The following is a 19,179-nucleotide window of genomic DNA, read 5'->3' on the forward strand; positions in this document are numbered from 1 at the left end:
ACATGGGTATAGTAAAGTTAGACATGGTTTGTGTTTTATGATTTCTTCTGAAGCCTCTCCTTTTTGCTCAAGGTGTTTGCTTTGTTTCCACAGGGTGGATAATTTGTCTAAGTATTTTAGCGGATTGAAAGAACAAGAAAAACGATTTAAAATTCTGGAAGCCCAGGTAAGTAGTATTTTCTAGGCATTTATATCAGCTTTAGAATTTCACCATCTTTCTCTCATTTAATGGTGGTTTGGCAGACCCTACTTAGGGATAAAGGGACAGAAAAACAGATCTATATTATGGTTTCACTTTCCTTATTGCTTTTTGGTGATGAATGTATGTAAAGAAAAATGTCTAAACTCCTGTAGAAAGGAGAAAAGGGAATACAACATTTCTTGCTCTCTTTGGTAGTTTACTTGAGAGTGTTTATTTCCTTTGTTAAGGATGCTTCTGGAATGAAATGCTTCATCTTCTCCCCTCTCCCCCCTCCTTCTTACTCTTCTCCTAATATTTTCTTTTTTTTTTTTAATGTCAGCTTGGAAAATACACATATTCTGTCTGATCTGACCTAATCTTCTCGTACATCTAATTTTCTTAAGATACCAAGTACCACCACTCAAAAGGGAAGTGTCCAACATACAATTATTAAATCCAGATAATAGCAGGAAATTCTGTCTCGAGCTTTTGATGACAAACCCTCACAAGATAAACAAACAACATTTCTTACACAGCCTGAAAATGTTAAACCACCTGCTATGTAGCACAACTCTTATGTTTTCTTTATCTCTGCGACTCTCCTGTATAATTTTGGCCTCGCTGAAAATTCTTTATCTTAATACTCCTGCTACAGTTTCCTGCTCCTTTCTTATCCCTTTTATGGCTTCCTGAAAAAAGTCAGGCTATACAGGTCCAACAGAAACACACAAGGAATGCTTTATTAAGTTTGTGCCAGCTTGAGTCTTGCAATATCCTCACAAAAGAGGGCAGGTATTTAATCACTACCTATTTTGTAGATTTGCTACTGTACAGCTGTTATCTCCTCCATGGCAGAGGTTTTAACCAAAACCAACCTCTTTTGCACTCAACCGGCTCCAAACTATACATGTAAGTACTGAAAACAATCATGGAAAAGCTAATTAATACAGCTGAACAATGCAGTTTAAAAATACAAGGTGGAAAAATAAGATTGGAAAATAACCCCATAAGGAGCTTCCTAGAGGTAATGGGAATATATACAGGGAACAGAATATTCTTTGTTCAGAATGAAAAAATTACCTTTTGTAAAATACATTTAGAAGCATTGGGGCAAGGACTGTCACTCAGAGTGAGTTAGAATAACCTCACCCAGTTCAAACACATGAACAAGTATCTATTTGCAACAGAGGATTGCCTTGGGGATTTCTTGGGTCCATGAGATAATCCTTACAAAAGTATTTAAAATGCATAGCAATAATAATTAAAAATAAAAACTGAGCAAGTCCCCTAGTATTTTTTTAATTTACAGAATTCATTTGCCTTTAGAGCTGCACCCATTTCTGTCAGTTAAGAATCATGTCCTGTGTCCCAGGGCTCCACTGCATGGAGTTTTAATCATTAGAGAGAAGAACAAGCTATTTCTCAGCCACTGCAGGATATCCAACACAATAAAGATTTTGGATATCCTTCTTAATTACCTATTTCAATATCAACCTAATGCTACTACACAAAACAGCCTCCAAAACCCATAAACTGAGCACATATATACTACACAGAAACAAGTAGCTGGAAAACTCAGTCACAACATGACAGAACTTCAAGTCGCTCAGATTGAGCTAACTGCAAGCTTTACTTAATTCTGTCAGAAGTTTATATAACACTTATGTGAGTTGTTTCATTATCAGTATTCCAATAAAATAACTTCATCCCATAGCAGGCTTCCCAGACATTTTGATACTGTAACTGCATAAAAACCCAGAAATAGCTGAAAAATAACCCTGTGTTTATAATTTACTGAGCAAATGCAAAGTAACACAATCTTGTGTCTTTTTTTCAACATTTTAAAGTTTCTTAAGCAATTACTACTATGTCCTCTTGTCCTAAGGCTTTTAAACGAGTACATGACTTTTCCAATCCTATTAGGTGTGAAGAGTGCCAACACAGAAGTGCCTTTGCCACAAAGAAGGGAAAGAGAAGAGCATGCAGATCAGTTTGAGACTGACACTGAATACATTGATAATTAAATTTTATTCTATTTCTTCACATTAAACCTTTTGTCCTACTGAACTACTGTAGAAGTAAAATCCTAATCTCTTGAAGGCCTAAGGGCAACAAGCTCTCTATGCTAAGCACTATCAGTGTCTGACATTCCTAAGGATTTCTTGGTCTTTCTCCTTCAATTTCCTGGGCTTTGTTTCCTGCTGCTCCTGTAGCACTCAATCCTTTCTCCAAAACCATTCCACAAACAGCATTAAAACTTTCTCCTCCAGGGTGACTCTACCACCTTATTTTCTAAATACCATTTGTTGTCCAGATACCACACCCTCAATTCACCATCACCTCTGCCAAATTCCACACTTCTCTGTTCAAGGGAGTCTCCCTTTGGAAGGGCAGTCACTTACGCACTTAAAAACAAGCTCCTTCCTTGGCCAAGACATGAAGCTTGTACTCCTGAGCTGCTTAGAAAAAGGAAATCAAGAAATAGTTTCCAAGGAAAGGGCCTGAATACTGAAACATTACAAAACGTACAGTTCCCGGAGTTCCTACAACTCTCAAACAATTGCACTCACCAGCTTCTCTTCCCACACTGGCTCCTGTAAGGGATTCCTTTGCTGGTATTCCTTCTTAAGGGCTCCTCACTCAACCTCACAGAGTGGAATCACCTGGTTTTTGTTGGTCCCATGCCCCATCACAGCTGCTGCCAGTTCCCTGCTAAAAAGGAGCCTTTGCCTCCACGTATCACACTGCATGGAATACCTTCTCTACATCTAAGCATCTGATTTCATTTTACTTTTCTTTCTCAAGGGTCAGGGGGAAAAAGAAATCACCTAAGAGTCTTTAAAACAAGAATGTGTACCAAGAATTATCCTGCAGTCCAAGAATTTGGGCTGTTTGTGGCTTTTTCCATTACTTAAACTGGCTTGTACATTTTTAGCATATAAAAACTCGACGGCTTTATTAGAATTTTGCAAGATATACCACAAAAACATCAATACCATCCTCTAAGGGGAAATTTCTTTGGAATAATATAAACAGCATCAGAAGGGGAAAGTATTGGGCTGTGTCTGACTCTGATACAAACGTCAACTGCATTTCCTCACATGTATAATATTGTCTCTATGCAATGTAATTGTAGATTGCACAAAAGCTTTCTGTTACCAGAGGTGGAAAAAAAAATAAATCTCAGCTCTGACAAAAATGGGCCTTTTATTAACAGATATTAATCTTGTTATGATGGCTTAATGAAACAGGCATTTGTCCAGTTTATTCAGCTGTGCCCCAGACCTGTGACTCCATTAGCAGTGATGGAATTTTGATAGTCCTACCTGTTCCTCACCCTGGGCAAGCAGAACTCATAAACCCAGTAAGTTTGTACTACTGAGCTGCGTTTTTTTGTTAAGAAATAACAGATATCTCACAACAAGCATTCCCTGCTCTTGGCAGCAGTTTCCATTTTGAAATGGCTGCTATTTTAATGTGATCAGTACACTAATTATCCGCTGGAACCCAAAATCTATCCATTGGGACCTGCTGTGTGTCCACTCACATGCACTGGAACAACCAATGTATTTACCAACGACCCACTAAGCGATGTGCATCCAACTGCATACGCAGGAGAAAATACATTCTGCTCTGAAAACTAAAAGGTGATTTTAGAAAAATGGAGCACAACTGCTCCTTTTACACTGTTTTCTGCTTCTGCTACCAAATGATGCATCAGTTCAAATACAAAGCCCAAGTGATTTGGGCCTCTCAGTTAATTACTGTTAAGATGAAGTCACCCCCTCAAACACCCTTCAGAGTTTGAGCAAGCACAATCTACCGAGAAATATCACAAACCCTTCAAAACTAATCTTTCACTACACAATTGTAAATACTACTCTTGGGATTGGTTCATTTAGAATAATGACCAAAAAAATATCAGTCCAAAGTGACCTGAACTAATTTGAGTTTCAAATCATGTAACCTTTCAAAGAATTTAATCTTTCAACCTTATTTATTAAATTTACTAGCACTGTGGAAAAAATCCACTCTCTTTGACATTCCCTACAATGTGATTCATTGTATGAGATGACTCATCCTATGAGGGGATTATACATTGTAAAATGATTGAAAATGTTAAAAATGTGAGCTTTAGAATCTGTAAGACTTGAGGGAGAAGTTAACAAGATGGCAAAGTTAGAGTAACACTTTAAAAGGTTTTCAAGGCAGTTTAGGAATCAAATAAAATGTTTGGTAAAACTCCTACAGCTGCATTACTCAGTGTGTTTCAGACAAGAAATCAAGTTGCAACCAAAAGTTTATTGTATCACATAGAAAAAAAAGTCTCCAGTTCTGGTATAAATATCTGATTCCCACAAATACCCCAACCAGCATATAGATCAGTATGGAAGCAGCACCTCCTGGAAAGGACATACAAAGGTGCAGATCCTCACATCATGTAACTGGGCACTGTTGTGCTTTCACCCTCAATGGCAATGACAGAAAGATGTTTTTAAACAAAAAAGTTAAAAGGTTTTCCTTCCTGGGACAGGGCCAGAAGAAATCGCATCCAGTGGAAGACTAGGTTTTGTTTTCATAGTTTAAAAATCTCTACATAATGAGCTCATCACCTTTTCTCCAGGATTCCACAGGATTTGGGAACAATTCCAAAACTGGGAGTTACTAGGAAGCCCTGCAACCGTTTAGCTAACACTTCTGTTTCTTTGGATACTTCAGCTCTGGAGTATCACACTTATTCTATCCTGCCAGGATGCAACTATCCTGTGCCCACGGAATTCTCATAAACAAAAAGGCTGGAGTTTATTTTAGGTAGCTTAATTTCTAACAATATAAAACATTCTTGGTGGCTATGATGCAAACCGTTGAACAAAAAGCTATCATGTGGTTTTCAGACCAGAAAGGGAAGAAAAAAAAAAAAGAGAGAGGGAAAAAAACGACCAAGACAAGTCCTGGGATGTCTCCAATGTGTTTCATCCTTCAGGACTCTTCCTCCTCCCCTTCATCATCTACTTTAGGTCGGAAATTTTTCCTACTCTTCTTCTTACTGCAGTGGAATCCAACTGTTCCCAGCGATGGCTCTTCACCTGCACCACTAAGCCTTGCATCAGGTTTATGTTCTGTGTTCTGGTCCCCTTCCATCATGCACTCCTCCTCCTCTGCTGCCTTTCCACTGTCACTGTCTAAGTGCCCCAGCTCAACCTTATCTTCTTCCCTCAAGCCATCAGTCTTCTTAAGAGATTTTCCTTTCAGATCTGTCTTCATCTGTTTCTTATCATCCTCCCCTGTTGATATTTTCTTTTCCAGTCCATCAACACCTCTTTTAGTTGGTTTGGTGAAGACAATCCTCCCAGCTCCACAGCTGGAAGGGTCCTGGTTGAAGGACTGGGTGTAGCTATCTTGGGTAGCCGAGCTCTGTTGCTCCCCTCTTTTCTTCAAACCACCTAGAAATTCCATGGCCACTGCCCTGTTAGTCTTGTCACTGCACTCTGAAACTCCCTCCAGGCTGTATTTGGTCCAGCGCTCCGGGTGTGCCACGTAGTCAGGCACTGCAGGAGAGGTTCTGGGAGCCTGCACTGCTCTGGCTTGCCTTCCCATGTTTTCTGGGACCACGTTACCTGAAACTGTGGTCGGAGGCAACGGGCGCTTGAACCTCCCATCAACAACATTATCTTCAGGCATCGAGGGCACAGACAGCTTGGCTGCCTCTTCCAGGCAATCAAAAATGCTCTGGCTACGGAGAGAGAACGTAGAACTCATGCCCTTCAGATGGAATGGCTGGACAGGAGATCTGCTGTTTGAAGAGTTGGGTGTCTCTCCCGATCTGGAATCCCCTTCATCTACAGAAGGCTCCTCAGGAGATATTGTATCAACTTCTGCTTCACCCGCCAGCCCCAAGTCATCAGAGTCAGAATCGCTGAGCGACACCGTGTCTGAGGGCAGAGCTCCTTCAAAGTCTCTGCCATCATCAGCCACTATCCCCAGAAATGGTTCACCTGCCTCCTGGTCTCCCATCTTCGAGCTGTCACTCCACTGAGGTCTTTGATGTAGGCCCAGGAACAACTCTAAGTACACTCTTCCAAATGTCCAGAAAGTTTAGTGCCTAGAATACAAAGGAGCATAAAAACTTAACTGTGAAATGAGAACCAAGAATGAGACCATCACTCTGTGTCCTGCAAAGTAATTATAACTGCAATATAACAGTTAGCTGTGCTTTAGGGATTCCCAAGCAATTTTGCTTCAAATGAAAACATTATTTAAGGAATGAATCCACATTAAAATTAAAGATTTACACAACACTGAATACAAGAATATGAAGTAATTGAAAGTAATGCTACCAAATTTCATTACAGGTAACATCAGGTCCAATTACTAAAAGATGAACAAAAAGCTCTTGAGTTAATCTGAATCCCCCAAAGCTGTCTTATACATCTTCCAGGAGACAGCAATGAGCTCTGCATATTACACCCTGTGTTTATTCACACTGTAAAAATCCACAATAACACATCCAATTTCTCACACATTGATTTGGCCAGTACAACCCTTACTGGACTAGCTCTGTACTTGCTGTCCCAATAGCCATCATGTTGTGCCCATTACAAAGGACACTATCACTGATCCCTATCAGTGACAGAAAACCCACAAAAATATCAGGGCCACTGTTTCAAGTCTGCTTTAATGTGGCATAAAGTACAAGCTCCACTCCCTCCTTTGGCTTCATGCTCTCAAGTCATTGCTAGATTCTAGGAATTGGAAAACCAGCCAGCTCAAGAAATTGATCCCATTGGATTAAGAAAACTAATCACTCATGCCATGCTCACACATGGAAATGAGGAGAGATTGCAACCACAGGCCTGCAAAAGCTGGCCCTTCAGTCAGTAAATGACAGCGTGATTTGAAGCCTGACTTCCAGGAGCAGCTGACAGTGCCACCTGCTTGAAGGGAACCTTGGTGAATTCAGGTGGTTGATGATGAAGCTACCACTTGCTGGGCAATTGGAAACAGAGCTGGTGCTCACACACATTTTGGTTCAGCTCATGTGACTTATGGAAACAGCTCTAACATATTATTAGAAGAAGCTTGACTACCTAATTATAGGCGCTTCTGAAACGATGCAGTAAACAGACATGGAAAGTCTGTTAGTCACTCACTTTCTCTTGAGACTGAGTCAGCTTCCCCTCCTGAGGGTCAGTTAAAGCCACCAAAGATCTCAGCACTTCCACCCTAGAAAACAAACATTTCCATCATGATGCTGGAAATGTAGTTTTAAAAATAATTCTGTCCCCCTGAATCATCCAAAGCTGCAGAACTGCGTTCTAATTCTGACAGAAACTCATGCTGGTATAAAAGTCTGTAGATATTATTGAATTTTTGGCAGAAGAACAGCACACAGCCTAATAACGCAGGCACCACTATATTTACCCAGCCTCCACATTCACACTGCCAATTTTATCCTGTAGAACAGAAGGGAGGTTTTAAAAAAATTCAAGCTGTAATTTTCATGAGCAAAGGGCTAAATAAACAGTATTAAATACAGCTAAGAAGATATAAAAATTATAGTTAAGCATTGCAAACATTAAGCGCTGCTAAGTATTAAGACCATGGGTAACACAGGCTTGTGTTTTCAAAGAAAGGTCATGTTCAAAGTTAGGGGTAGATTGTTATGAAGCACAAAACACAGAGAACCTTCTGAGGAGTGCTAAGTTCCATGTCAAGTCTGGCTGTCTTTGACAGAAAGGATCTGACGGCTACTTTTGAAAACACTGCCCTCCATGTAACCCCTAGCGGGAAATAATCTTAAAATGATACAGCCTTCTGGTCAGTTTTGCAACACATGAAAAGTAACAACTACAACTCAGAAAAGGCATTGAAGTGCATAATGAAATAAAATAGCTATTTTCAGATGGCAATAGAAGTGTCCATCAGGGCCATCTCTTGGATGAGGGCACTTCCACAGAAAGGAGAAATTCTGCTCCTAAGGAAATATCTTAGCCTTAACAAACTTACTGGCCAAACGTGCTGGCCCTCACAGCACCCCAGCCTCACTCACAGGTTTGTTATGGTGACGTGACCACAGCACGACTCGGGAAGGATGACGTCTCTCCGGATGGGAAGGTTCCCAGTGGGCTCCTCCATCCTGGCGTTGCTCTTACAGACTCTGTGCGTCTTCCTTCTGCCTCCTGTGAGGGGGACGGACACCTCAGTCACCGCAAACCACGGCCACGGGCCCGCTCTCACGGCGCACAGCGCACCGCAAAGCCCACACAGTCCCTCGGGACAGGGCCCCGCGCCAAGGAACAGGGAAGAGGATCAGGGAAAAGAACATCGGCCGCTGGGCACTCGCCCCGCGTTGGGCCAGGTCACGGTGCGGCCCCAGCCGTGCTGCCCGTCGGCCCCGGGATGCTGCTGAATGCGAACCGCCCGCTCCACATGCGGCCCTCGCTGGCCCTGCACCCCGGGCACCGCCACCCGCCCGGGCACACAGCGCGAAGCGCCAGAGAAGGGAGGGGAGAGGGGGAAATAGAAGTGGGAGCCCCAGTACCCCGATACCGCACAGCCCAAACACCTTCCACAGCAGCCGCACGCCTTGCCCGCCTTTCCCACCTCCGCCCCTCCGCCCGCGGCGCGTCGGGACACCGAGTCCCTGCCAGGCTCTGCGGAGCGGCCACAACGGCGGCAGGACCACGACTCCCGGCGGGGAGAGCGGCGCGGAAACGGCCGGAGCCTCCCCACTCCGCCTCTCTCGGGGCTCCTGGGAGTTGTAGGCGGCCGCCTTGCTTCAGCGGAGGACATTTTGCGAGCCGGGGAGCGGAGCGAAGCGGCGCTGAGCGGCGGGACTACAGCTCCCAGGGCGCACCGCAACGCCGACATTTCGCAGCCTGTGCGGACCGTGCCCGGGGCTCGGTGGCCGGGACTTGGTGGCCGGCCGGGTGCGGGACTCGGTGGCCGGCCGGGTGCGGGGCTCGGTGCTTGGGGCTCGGTGCCCGGTCGGGTGCGGGACTCGGTGCCCGGCCGGGTGCGGGGCTCGGTGCGGGGATCCCCCGGGCCCCCCCGAGAGCCGCGGTGCCGCCCCGGCGCTGCCCGGCGCCGTGAGGGGCAGGCACGGCACCGTCGTCCTCTTCCGCAGTCGCAGTCTCGAAAGCCCCCCCCATGTCACAGCTTTTGTTCTCATCGGAAAAGCAGGGCTTGGCCACCACGAACACATCTGAATTTTTCTGTTTGTTTTGTTTCTTTTTTTTTTTTCGCTTACGTATTTATTCTGAAACCAGAAAACTCCAAGTCGCTTGAGGCATAAAACCGCTATCCATCCAAATAAAAAAGTTTCCATTTCCATCCCAGAAGAACATTTTTTGTGCGTGTGTCAAGAAGTGGAGCTCTGTCTCAAAATGTTTTATTGGTGCTGGCCAAAGAGGCTCGATTTTTGTTTTTCCCCTTATTTCAGCAAAAAGTTCAAATTTTCAGCACAAATACATTTCCCAAGAGGCTTCAATATTCATCTTGTTTTCCCTATGTTTAGGGAAAGGTTTGCTGTGCCAGGTGGGTTGTGCCAGACAATGCGGTGGCTGCAGAGCCTTCACTGGCTCCCTTCAAGCTGGGCCTCACCGTGACTCACCCGTAATATAAACTGCAGCCACTTCATATGCATCCTCAGTTTTTAAATACATACTTTTGCCTGCTGGAGTGTTGCTAATTACAGTAATTTATGACACGAGGTCTGTGTTCGGAACACACTTGGCAGCAGTGATGAGGTTATTGCAAAATGTCTTCTGTCTAGCTGGAGTCATGCAGTTTTAGAACAGCTCTAGAGGTGTTTCCCCATTTGGTGATCCTATTTTTTTTTTTTAATGTGTACTCATATGGTAGTACGGTCACAGGCATCCAAATGGGTATCCAGATGGGGGGATGAAAGGAAAACATGAAGTAGGTGAGTAGGAATGGAAAGGAGGAGAGCAGTAAATGGGCAAACAAAAGCACGAGTAAACCTGGGTAAAGGCTGCTGGTGCTGTGTAACACAGTCTAGGGTGTTGGGGAGACAGCAGGAGAGTCTCTGAGCTTAATAAGGAGCAGGCAGAAAAAAGGATGTGGAGTCATGTCCCATTTCTGTAAGAGTGGAGACAAGCAGGGTACAACAGAGTGATGCAGACAATGGCACTGTCTTGTTTTGAGCCGTGGTTCTTTGTTAGATGAGGGGCTTAAAGGAGCAGGAGAGGGCAACACCACCTCCAGTGTCTCTGACACCTGTGGATGTGGGTGCCTTCAGGGACAAGCCCCATGACTCCCTTTCCAGAGGCTACACGTTCTCACTTTTTGCCTGGATGCTGTGTGTATTGATAACTAAGGAACCTGAATGTACCCTTTTCCTCCTTCCTGGTTTTTTATTAATGAAATTAGCTCAGCTGGTTAGAGCATGGTGCTAATAAAACCCAAGGCTATGGGTTTGATCACCATACAGGCCATTCACTTAAGAGTTAGACTTGCTGTCCTTGTGGATCCCTTCCAGCTCAGCCTATTCTGTGACAGAATCTGTGATATTTAGTATCGCACCGGAGAACTGAGGCTGAGCTGCTCATTCTCTGGTGGCTGAGGACAAGGCAGCTTGCCGCAGTGGAAATGTTGGTGTGTTGGGACTTCCGCTATTGCTTGGCGACAGCTGAAATAAAAATAATGAGTCAGAGTCTGAAGACCAACAGATGGGAAAGTGTTTTCCCCTCGCTGGCCTGAACTGAGTGGCTTGAAGAGGGGGCTAGAAGGTGGAACTGGGCTGCAGGACAGGCCATCATCCAAATGAGCGGGCTGCATCCAGCGTGCAGGCTCCGAGGGGCCGCTCATTTGCGGGGATGGCTCCATGTGTCTGCAGGAAGCCAGCGCGTCCCTGTGTGTGGGGGTGGCATGTGAAAATGCACAGCAGCCTCAGCCCCATCACTGGCGCCTCCACTCCTTTCCTGCAAATAAATCTGTCTTTTGGCCCCATCCAGTAGCTGTTTCCGCTGCTCCCTGGCAGGCTCCTGCTGCTGCTCCTGCCCTTGGAGCCTGGGGCAAGGACTGCTGGTCCCCCTTCCCATGGCTATAGGAAAGCAGCAGGCCATTCCCCAACAGCCACCCAGCTCCTGAGAGCCAGATAGAGCAGTAAGATGCATTTTTCCATATCTCCTGCATCTGGAAGGGATGTGGAGGTTACCCAGATGTGGCCACATGCAGCTGATGCTGGAGCTCTTGAGGGGAGGTGGGTTGGGAAAGGAGCATTTTCCTGCAAGCAAAAAGGAAAAGCGGAGTCATGACCACCGCAGCCTTCTCTGCTGGGAGAACGCAGTCACACCAAACCAGACTGGTGCAGCCTGAAGGAAATAAATGAGTTGTCCTCTCCCATTTGCCAGAATGAAATCCTACAAATGGCCTTGAAATCCCTTGTGGGGTGGGTTTTCAGAATTCAGTGCTTGATACCAACTCTCTTCTACATTGAGCTTACCTGTTTTACTTTGTACTTTCATTTGGTCCTGCAACAGATTAGATTTATTCCAATGCTGTTTACCCATGTTGGTGCTATTTTCCCCTAAGGTAACTACATGAAATTAGTTCCTGTGGAGTGAGTTTTAATGCAGGCAGGCTATGAAGGTCTTTATCAACTCTGTTCTTCACAATAACAATGTTACTGCCAGCCTATCGAGGACCTGCAGGGAGACGCCACAACCCCTTTTTTTTTGTTAGAGACATTGCATGTGTGGGAGGGAAGTCCTTTATGAGCAAAATTAATACCCTCTGCAATTACTCCAGTTGTTTAAAAGAAACAAAAACAGTTGGGGGTGTCTGTTCATTTTGATTTAACTACAGAATATTTGCACCAAGAAAACCCTTTTCCCAATCTTGCTGCTTTTTCGTTTTTCCTATCCCTGCCCCAAAGTGCTTGATACTAAAAAAAAAAAAAGCATAACGAACGGCTGAAAAAGGTCACTGGAACCAGCTGAGTGGCCTTGAAGCTAACATTAACAAAAAAACCCCACAGAAACCTAAAACTCCCCAGATCTCTTGTTCCAACAAGACCCGTGGGAGCATCATCAACCACCACCGAGCCTTGCATTGACAGCATGAATCCTTGCTGGAGGAAATCTCAGCAGTTTGCTTGCAGCCAGCAGGCAGGGTGTTGTGTGCATGCCATCTCTCCTGGCCCAACACCAACACCTCTCAATACCCAGCAAAGCTGTGTTCTGGCATGAGGGAATGCCCTAGCAAAGCAGAGCCAAGAAACACTTTCTAAAAAAAAAAAAAAAAAAAGTAAAAGGTGTGATTATACTGTAATTAGAAGTGTTACTTGCAACCATTGGCACTTGAGCTGGGTCATCTAAATCCAGTGAGAAACACCAGGAAGACCACAGTGGTTGCACAGTTTTTATACCCTCTAATGTGTCTGCAAGTGTGAAAACAACGTGGGTTTCGGTTATGCAGCAGTTTTAGCACCTGGGAGGTATTTTCTGTTTGCTCCAGGTCCCTGAGCACTGAAGTGAAAGCATCAGGCCGCCAGAGGTCAGCTCAAGGGGTTGCCCCGAACAGCACTTCTGCATCCCATTGCTTAGGCTATGCCCTGTGCAAGGCAGTGTGATGTTCTGCGTCCCATTGCTTAGGCTATGCCCTGTGCAAGGCAGTGTGATGTTCTGCGTCCCATTGCTTAGGCTATGCCCTGTGCAAGGCAATGTGATGCTCCCCAGGCTGAAACTGGGGAGTGGTCAGGAAAAATATGCAGCCTCTCTCTAGTTCAGGTGCAGAGCATGATACTTACAGGACTTGGAGTTCCCAGCTTGTGTGTACCACTTGCTCAAGAGCTGGTCAGCTGGGTAATTGTTTCCCTCTCCCCTTCAGCACCCACTGGTGGCAGATGGTTCCTCCCCGGGGGCTGTAATTTCACTGTCACCGACTCCCTGGTGCAGCCACAGTTCCCAGCCCTGCCACAGCCCCGACAGTGAATGAGATTGTTGAAATAGTCACCTTTTTCTCCTCCCCTAACTGGAAGGACCGTGCTGTCATGCCCAGCAAAGGAAACAGTGGCTCAGAGCAGGAATGTGAGCACAGCCACCAACACATCCTTCATCCCTGAGCCCAGCAAGCGGAGCCGGCAGGCAGAGGAGGATGCAGCCACATCCAGCAGTCAGGGTGCTTTCCTCTGCAGAAACCTCCACCATCAACAGCTCTGGCATGAGAGAGCTGGCTGGATTTATTCCCTCCTGAGAGAATATTGCAACTCTTGGTTACAGCTTTGACAACCTCTGATTAGGAAATGGCATGAGCAATTTATGCATGTTAATCACAGTAGTCTTAGTACCAGACAATTAGGCTCATTGCTGCTTAGAAAACAAACAGCCCAGATGAAGCTTGCAAAACAGAGATTGCCAAAGCAAAAAATACCTCCATAACTTCTCATTAGAAACACTCTAGGAGGTTTTAAAAAAAAAAAAAAAAAAAAAACAGTTTGGGAGAGAGGAGGAAAAGAATTTCCACTGGAAAATATCCTGGCATGGTCTAGTTTAGAAAAATTCATGCTTGTATTTTTAATTCCTAAAAAATCTTGTTTCACAAGAAAAAAAAAAGATTCCACAGTCACATTCCTAGGCAGTGGAATTCCACAGTAAGGTCTCCAGTGACTTTCCAGGTCCTTCAGACCTCTAGAGAAAAATGTTAAAGAGAAATGTAAGCCAGGGTTGTCTGTGCAATATGAGCACAAATAAGCTGCAAGCACTGCATCCACCCTTCCCCTCACACTTGCTTATCCCGGCGCCCTCACATGCTCTGACATGGAGGACTGCTGTTCTCCAAGGATAACCCATATCTCCACACAACCTTAAAGGGGCCTGTTTCACCCAGTCCTCTCCCAGTATCATATTCAGCTCATCTGTTTCAAGCACATCAATGCTCATACTCAGACGTGAAGAGCAAATAAAGGGGACTGAAGTGCAAACAAAGGGGACTTTCCCCATTTGGCTGGAGAAGGTTTAAGATCCCAGCTATAATTCCAGGCTGAGGTCCCAAGGCACACACCCTGGATGCCAAATACATGCTGTGTTTTGCCAGTTAGTCTCCACTATTGTTTCTCCACTCAAACACCAGCCTGACAGTGACTCACATCAGCTTAATCCTAGCTCCAGAGGCTGGAATAATTTTATCCCCATCTGGAGCAACAATGCAGTGCCACAATCCAAACGTTTTAAGGCATGAAGCAAAGAGCATCACATTCATGGGAAACCACCTAGAGGGTCAGCTGAGGACAGTCTTCCCTGCAGCCCAAATTTTGCTTGAATACAAGAATGAGACATGCCTGTTCCCTTGGAAGATGTGGCAGAAATCAGTACAGGATAGAAGGAAACAAGATCTGACAACACATCATTAAAAATCCACTAACAAGGGGGAATTGCTTTGTTTCTTTTTTTTGTTTATTGTTTTTAAATATCACTTTTTTTTTCTTTCCAGAAGTCATTATGTCCGACTCCATTAACATTCAGGTAAACAAGTGAAAGAACAACAGATGGGCATGATCTCGCAGCACAGGCACAGCCGCTGGGAGCAGGGCTTGCCTTCCTTTGCAGCAGCTCAACGTTGTGTTCCCTCCCTGCCCTCCCTCACCCTGTATCCCCTCCCTCTCTGTACCAGCACGGGTGATGGCTGGCAGCTGCTGCAGGACATTCCTGCTTCAAACACAGTGCAAAGTCCACGACAGAGGAAGGCAGGCAGCTGGGGGATCACAGCACCTGGCCGCCCACCTCGCTCTCAGCCAGGCTTTCCTCTGATGGTGCGGAGGGGCAGGTGGGAGCAGCAGCAGTGGCATTACCAGCCCAGTCCCCATCCAGATGGCAGCAGAGGGCATTTTGGGCTATTTTGGTCACTTTAGGAGGAGCCCCTCAAGTGTCCGCAGGACTACCACCACGCCCCTCTCCACCCCGGGCCGAATTTCAGCACAGTCGCTTTCTGCAATCCACATTAGCTGCCCTCCAGCTGTGCCCCCCTTCCCGTGGGGAGGGGCACAACTGCAGCAGGCACCATTTCAGGCAAGCAACCTTTTTGCCTTCCCTCAGCACCAGTCCGGATGCATTCTCAGCCTGCTTGCAGGCCCCCCTCCCAGAGGCTGTAAAATCCCATGCTGTCAAAGCCTGGTTCACAAAGCATCCTGGTGTTAAGGTTAACTGGTTGTAAAATTGCAGCAGTTCATCACACTATGCACACTATGAGAAATGTTTATTAAATTGATTTTTGTTTCATTTCTTTTTAAAAAAAAGGCAGAAAGAAGTTAAACACACTGCTTTGTGGCATGCTCCACAGTATGAAAAAATCCCAAGCATTCAGTTAAGCTGTCAGCGGCTCTGTTTGACCTTTGGATGTGGTCTTTGAACTCAGACCTGGACAGTTGACACTCCTCATCCCCATCTCAGCTCACAGCCATTTTCTCAGCTGCCACTAGCTCCAGGAGGGATGCTTCCATGGAGAGGGAGGGGTTGTATTTACAGCCTGCAATTCCATCCTTTTCTTCCCTGGGGCTGCGGAGAGGAGCAGTACAGACTGCCATGTTGCACACACAAAGGCACGGTATGCAGGAGAGGCACTGGGCAGAGCAGGGGTGCTGCCTAGTGGGTTTTCCCCCTTCACCTCAGCCAGCTTTGGGACTGACCAACTGGCAGAAGAACCCTGTGGCTTTTGGATCCTGAGGGCTTGCAATGGGACGAGTCCCCTCAGCCCTTCATAGCTCCCTTTCTAGCTTGTGTTAACTCAGGTCCAGCTTCACAGGAGACCCAAGTGGGTATTTTTTTTCAGAGAGGGTTTCTCAACGACTTCACTGTTCTTAAGCATGATGGTTCCTCTCTGTCCCTCTTCTCCCAGGGCTGACTCCTCCAGCTGAGGACCATTCCATCAGTTGTGGGGACTCAGCTGGTAACTAAAGAAAGCATTGTCCTCTCTGCAAGCATCCTTCAGTCCCTGCTCCCATCATCCTCCTCTAGCTGTTCCCCTCCTTGAGCACCTTTCCTGCAGCAGCCACAGAAACAGGAGATGGCCCAGGAAGCTGCCTCTGCAACTCTCCACAATGGTAAGCCACCTCTGAAATGAGCCAGAGCTGGAATAGTACCCCCTGTGGGACACAGTCTGAGCAAACTTCCTGTTCTTCCTCCTCTCACAGCTCTCAAATTCCCTCTTCAAGTACCACTTTCTCCCAATTGCTCCTGCCTGGGACAACTCAAACCCTTAAAGTACAATGTCTGAGGACACACCTGACCTGCATCGAGACCCAGTCTGTCTTCAAACAGAGCTCCAGCTATGTACACAGCATCAACTGAATACTGAACAATATCAAAAAATACGGTATAAGGAAAAGAAAACAGAATTGAAATGCTTAATGGCATATTTATACACATTTACCAACAGTCAACAAAAAAGGTGGCAAGTTACACATCCATTCTGTACGCTGACAATCCTGATGCACATAGATGTAAACACACATGCTTGGATGATGCATATACATATGGCCACGTAACAGAGTAGATGACCTGAAGGAGCTACGCTGGGGAGCAGGGGAAGGGGTTACCTACTGCAAAACCTCATCTCATTCTCAATGTGCACAACATGGACATTCAGGGCAGTGTTGCTTTAAGGCTATTTCTAAGGCTGAATCTTTCCTTGTCCAACCTCTCAATATGAAGATCTGTTGAAGCACTTCCTCCTCTTTACCCAGCACAACTTGATATATATATCTATATATATTTACCTATATACTTTTTAAAGGCCCTATATACTAAAAGGCAGGAAGAGGAAAGGGGGGAGTAGAAGGGAAGAAAAGCTTCTGAATGGATCAATTTGCCCCAGTGCAGGAATCTTCTATCCTGTAATGGCAACAGCCATGACAGCCACGTGCAGTGGACAAGGTACTAGGTTTGAAAATGATTGATGATCACAGGCCTCCCTCCCTATCAGATCTGAAGCTCTCTGTTGTGACAAAGGGGGAGAAAAACTTTAAGAAACAGAAATACTCCTGAAGTGGGGAAAGTGATCACTAATTTAAACTCCTCCCCTCACCTGCTTCAAGGTGGCAAAAGAGCTGAGATATTATAATTTCCAGCTCAAGTGCCCATACGGCTAAGGAAAAGGCTTTGCTTAAAAATATATATCTATAGAACTATACATATAGATCATCTTTTTAGTGACACTCTGATTTTATTACATAGCTCCTGGGTCACTCTCCCCCTCTATCTACATGGTGACAGAGTGGCATATAAAAGAAGCCACAGACATCAAAGTGATAACCAAAGTTACCAGATCACAAGAATGTGTTTCAACTGGTGTGATCTAACATGCTAAATTACCTTGATTTTATAAGCTGATCTGCTGTTAATATAACTGGAAGGTCTTAAAAATAACCTTTTTTTCACAATCAGATTATGACAATTTCTCAGCAATATTACAGTGTGTGACAATATGCTATAATTAAGAATAATTTCACTGAACAAGAGAGTGATGCAAAGATGAAATTTTAAGCATGTACACATATGGTTGGGAACACCCAAGCATCATCCTGCAGTACATAAAAGCAGGATTTCTAAAGTCAAGGACTTTTTTATGTTTTCTTCTTTTTCCAATATAATTTCTATGTGAGCATTAGCTTAACAGTGGAAACTTGGTATAGGACTAGATTCTCCTTGAAACATATGTCTATAATGAAACACTGAAGGACATTAAAAAAGTAATTTAATTTTCAGGTTTTTTATATTTGAAAAACTGGGACTAAAATTCACCCCCAGCCACTGACCTTTTAATGCAATGAATCAATGCAACTGAGCCAATTTATAAAATTATAGCCCCAAGGAAAAAAAAATTACTAAACCAAAAAACATTTTTAGTCATTAGAGAGTAAAAAAGTTTCAGCATGACTTCTGTTAAGGACTGACCTACCAATGGAAACAGGCTGGAGAGAACAATGTCTGTGTTTCCCCTGGGATACATCGCACCCAGGCGATGGAGGCTGCATCCTTTCCCCTCCTCTCTCCCAGGCTCTGGACAGTCAGCCAGGCTTCCCTATGGACAGCTTGGAAACACCAGGGAGCTGGGGTGATGGTTGGAAAAGATGAATACAAATTAACAAAAATACTGAATTCTACTTCAACATCCAATCAAAAAAGTTGGTAAAACCAAGGCAAAGTTTTCTGAGACCAGGCTGCACCCTTCTCCTCCACACATCTTCCACCAATGTTACTTCTGAGTTACTGGGGGTGGGGAAGGAGGAGGAAGGACTTGATCTCCTGCTACAGCAGCTTTCCCATCACACAAAACTGATGTGTAACTAACTCAGCCACAAAGATATGGGAAAGTTTTATTTATTAAAAAAAAAAAAAGTACTTCAAAATAAAAATGATAAGTACTGTATGGTAATATTGGAAGCATTTATATACACAGTTTTCTTTGTCTGTTGTTGAAATGTCTCCTAGTCACTCGGTGGCACTTGAGGTCCCCTCTAGCGCCGTTCGCCCTGATCCCCCCTTCCCCTGCCCGGCTCTCACGGCTCAGTAGACGGAGCTGTTCCTTATGCCACAGCACAGCACCATGCTCAGGATCATCTCAAAGATCTGTTGAGAGACACAGGGGCACCACTGAGGCAACAACCAGTACAATGCAAGACTTCCCCTCATCCCAAGGTCCCCCACTCCACATTAACACTCTCATGCCAGAGGTAAGGGCAGGGATGCTACACCTTTGTTGCTGTTTTCATATGGAGTTGGCCAATTTGAGATAAGGCACTGTGCTCCCTTCTCTCACTGGCAGCAGTGGTAGTACCTGACAAACTTTTTGGCTGACAGCTATGCAGCAAATGCCTCGAAATCCCTCCAGCACTACAGCCCAGCCTTTGCACAGATGCCACAGATGCCAGATACCCCCACAGCACCCAGCCCTCACTAGGGGGCAAACCCAACGGAACAAAGCAAGCAAATCCCTTCCCACTGCAGATCCCAGCAACAAAACATGGCAGCCTGTAGAAC

At 45.2% G+C, this 19,179-nt stretch overlaps 3 protein-coding genes across 9 annotated transcripts in view; 1 reads left to right on the forward strand and 2 right to left on the reverse strand.

Moving 5' to 3' along the window:
* Nucleotides 1-2,500, forward strand: part of TRPM5 (transient receptor potential cation channel subfamily M member 5) — a 36,233-nt gene extending 33,733 nt beyond the window's left edge. Inside the window, exons 22-24 of the mRNA XM_030950019.1 lie at nucleotides 94-166; nucleotides 1,000-1,090; nucleotides 2,105-2,500. Coding sequence (XP_030805879.1) covers nucleotides 94-166; nucleotides 1,000-1,090; nucleotides 2,105-2,205 — 265 coding nt within the window. The 3' untranslated portion in view covers nucleotides 2,206-2,500. The remainder of the gene's footprint in view (nucleotides 1-93; nucleotides 167-999; nucleotides 1,091-2,104) is intronic.
* Nucleotides 2,501-4,463: 1,963 nt separating this feature from the next.
* Nucleotides 4,464-8,881, reverse strand: TSSC4 (tumor suppressing subtransferable candidate 4). Of its 7 annotated transcripts, none has more exons than XM_030950026.1 (4): nucleotides 8,786-8,881; nucleotides 8,232-8,361; nucleotides 7,333-7,405; nucleotides 4,464-6,284 (listed from the first exon to the last, which is right to left on the reverse strand). In XM_030950026.1, the coding sequence occupies exon 4, from the start codon at nucleotides 6,194-6,196 to the stop codon at nucleotides 5,162-5,164; it is 1,035 nt and encodes a 344-aa protein (XP_030805886.1). In that variant the 5' UTR covers nucleotides 6,197-6,284; nucleotides 7,333-7,405; nucleotides 8,232-8,361; nucleotides 8,786-8,881; the 3' UTR covers nucleotides 4,464-5,161. The 7 variants fall into 7 exon arrangements, with proteins under 7 accessions (XP_030805886.1, XP_030805883.1, XP_030805884.1 ...); XM_030950023.1 differs by having other exon boundaries at nucleotides 8,724-8,792; XM_030950024.1 differs by lacking the exon at nucleotides 7,333-7,405.
* A 6,497-nt stretch (nucleotides 8,882-15,378) lies between these two features.
* CD81 (CD81 molecule) overlaps nucleotides 15,379-19,179 on the reverse strand; it is a 33,436-nt gene continuing 29,635 nt past the window's right edge. The window contains exon 8 of the mRNA XM_030949444.1: nucleotides 15,379-18,768. Within this exon, the coding sequence (XP_030805304.1) occupies nucleotides 18,706-18,768 (63 nt within the window). The 3' untranslated portion in view covers nucleotides 15,379-18,705. The remainder of the gene's footprint in view (nucleotides 18,769-19,179) is intronic.

The sequence above is a fragment of the Camarhynchus parvulus genome, chromosome 5 (genome assembly GCF_901933205.1).
Source record: "Camarhynchus parvulus chromosome 5, STF_HiC, whole genome shotgun sequence".
NCBI classification, from domain to species: Eukaryota; Metazoa; Chordata; class Aves; order Passeriformes; family Thraupidae; genus Camarhynchus; species Camarhynchus parvulus.

Excerpts from the sequence above, each read along its gene's own strand:
- TSSC4 (XM_030950024.1), bottom strand. The coding sequence starts at position 6,196 with ATGGGAGACCAGGAGGCAGGTGAACCATTTCTGGGGATAGTGGCTGAT.